General features: G+C 40.7%; 1 protein-coding gene across 1 annotated transcript; it reads right to left on the bottom strand.

Annotated features, from left to right (window-relative positions):
- Positions 1-850: 850 nt before the first annotated feature.
- LOC135644792 (jacalin-related lectin 19-like) lies at positions 851-1,921 on the bottom strand. The gene is made up of 3 exons (XM_065162708.1): positions 1,865-1,921; positions 1,261-1,449; positions 851-1,180 (listed from the first exon to the last, which is right to left on the bottom strand). The coding sequence occupies exons 1-3, from the start codon at positions 1,865-1,867 to the stop codon at positions 944-946; spliced, it is 429 nt and encodes a 142-aa protein (XP_065018780.1). The 5' UTR covers positions 1,868-1,921; the 3' UTR covers positions 851-943.
- Between the last annotated feature and the right edge of the window lie 409 nt (positions 1,922-2,330).

The raw sequence follows: 2,330 nt of genomic DNA on the forward strand, positions 1-2,330 counted from the left end.
TGGAACAAGAAAGTGGATATGTTCCACCCAAAAATAATTTGGTCTAAGGAGAGGATAAATATGTGTGCACATAATAATGTGTGGTGAGGAAGATGACTTGCGATTTGGGCATGCATTTTTAAGCCAACTTGACTGGGTAAGAGCTGAAATTGAAGGTTGCTTATGAGAGATGGCCAATTGAATTCCGACGCCAATAATTGCTTTCCCATCAGCTCATCCATAACAGGCCAAACTAAGGATTGTTTGTGGTAGGCCACTCCAGCTCATGAAATAGTGAACACTGAAGGAGAAGGCACTGTTTGATTTGTCCTTCATAAAGCTGAAAAACAAACTGCAGGATTCTTTCAATTATGGAGGTTTTCACTCGTCCTCAGTACAGGATTCTATAGCTTAGTTGTATGAGTCCATCCATTCGTCAAGCTCAAATATATATATATATATATATATATATATATATATATATATATGTATATATATATATATATATGTATATATATATATATATATATGTATATATATATATATATGTATATATATATATATATGTATACATATGTATACATATATATATACATATATATATGTATACATATATATATACATATACATATATAAATATATATACATATACATATATATATACATATACATATATATATACATATATATATATATACATACATATATATATACATACATATATATATATATACATATATATATATATACATATATATATATATATATATATATATATATATATATATATATATATGAAATCATTCGAAACATATCAAACTGGACCAGATTTATTTTATTCGTGATAACATCCAACTTTGAGTACAAGGCGGAGGAAGAACGACGACAGTAATAGTTCATTTATTATGGAGTCACAGTAGCAGCAAGACTCATTTATTGAAGCAGCAGTATCAGTCCAGGAAGTCTAGTTTGGTGCCAGGTAAACTCCGATGGCATCAATCACGACGCCCTCACGTCCAAAGAAGCCAATGATCTTGCCGGCGGCTACAGGAAGAGAGAAAGGTTTTCCGCCACTGGTGCCGAAAGGTCCATAGCTTTCCTTGTTGGTCCTCAGCGTCAGGTTCCTCACCAGAGTGGTTTCCAATATCGTATCCACAGACCCCTCGACGCCCACAAGATACTCGTCCTCTTGCAGAGGAATCTGAACAACGAGACTTTCTGTCATTGAGGTACAACCAATCGATGATGTTAATTAGGAGGAAGATGACGAGGTGGACGAACCTCGTAGGTAATGCCAAGGGGGCCGCCGTAGTACTTGGTCTCCGTCTGACCATTACGGGTGAAGGTGATCGCGATGGCGTCGATGGCGTCTATGGCGCGAATCTCGATGTTGATGATGCGGTCGGCAGGCCCCATGTCCCATTCAGACCCTCCGTTGCCACCCCACAGCCCCACCTTGATCTCTCCCGCCTGCACGCATGCACGACACCATCACGTTATATACCACCATGCATCAAAACCTTGCACAGCAGGAAATGGATCAAGAGAAAGAACCATTTGCATGTAGATATGGATGTGTGTGTGGACAAGAAGAAGAAGAAGATGACGATGATGATGCACGTCCTTCCTCTGGGACCTATATTACATTGGCGGGCCCATAACCATCTTCCTCAAATAAAACGTTAAACGTGTAGTACCTACGTAAACGTGAAACTCGTGATCGCTACCTACACAAGTGCAACAACACAGTGCATGCAAATAAACGCCATTACGTTATAAACCATGCATCGAACCTTACACAGTGCAACAACACAGACACAACTTGCACAGCAAGAATGTATAAAGAGAACGAACGACGTCACGGAGGCAAAGCCTCCTCTCTCACCATTTGCAGACTCCTTTCTTTTGCCCAGGAAGAAACTTAGGGATGACGGTGGTTGCTGCACGTCCTCCCTCTGGGAAGAGGATGGGGGTATTTATAGCCCTCCAAGGTTAACATGTGCCTACATAAACGTGAATCTCGTGATCGACCCACATCAGGTTCTGCAAGCGATGAAGTCAAAAGAAACACCTACAAGGGCTGAATTGGAGATGATGATCCCTCTCCATCTCATCCTTCGTAACACTTGGGTGTCGGCCAAGGATGGAAGCTGAGGTACGTAAACGTGAATCTCATGGTCATCTTAGCCATCTCACGTTGGATGGCTTGGCAAGCATCTACGTCGCATATGTCCTTCCATGGCGGAAATGCTAAGCTGCACATTCTGCATGCAGAACCTTAAAGACTTGTGAGCGTACGAAAGTTTGGTGTATGGCTGCCAATCTTCACTCAAAGGGCCTGAACGTAGCAT

This window comes from Musa acuminata, chromosome BXJ3-8, assembly GCF_036884655.1.
Source record: "Musa acuminata AAA Group cultivar baxijiao chromosome BXJ3-8, Cavendish_Baxijiao_AAA, whole genome shotgun sequence".
NCBI lineage: Eukaryota > Viridiplantae > Streptophyta > Magnoliopsida > Zingiberales > Musaceae > Musa > Musa acuminata.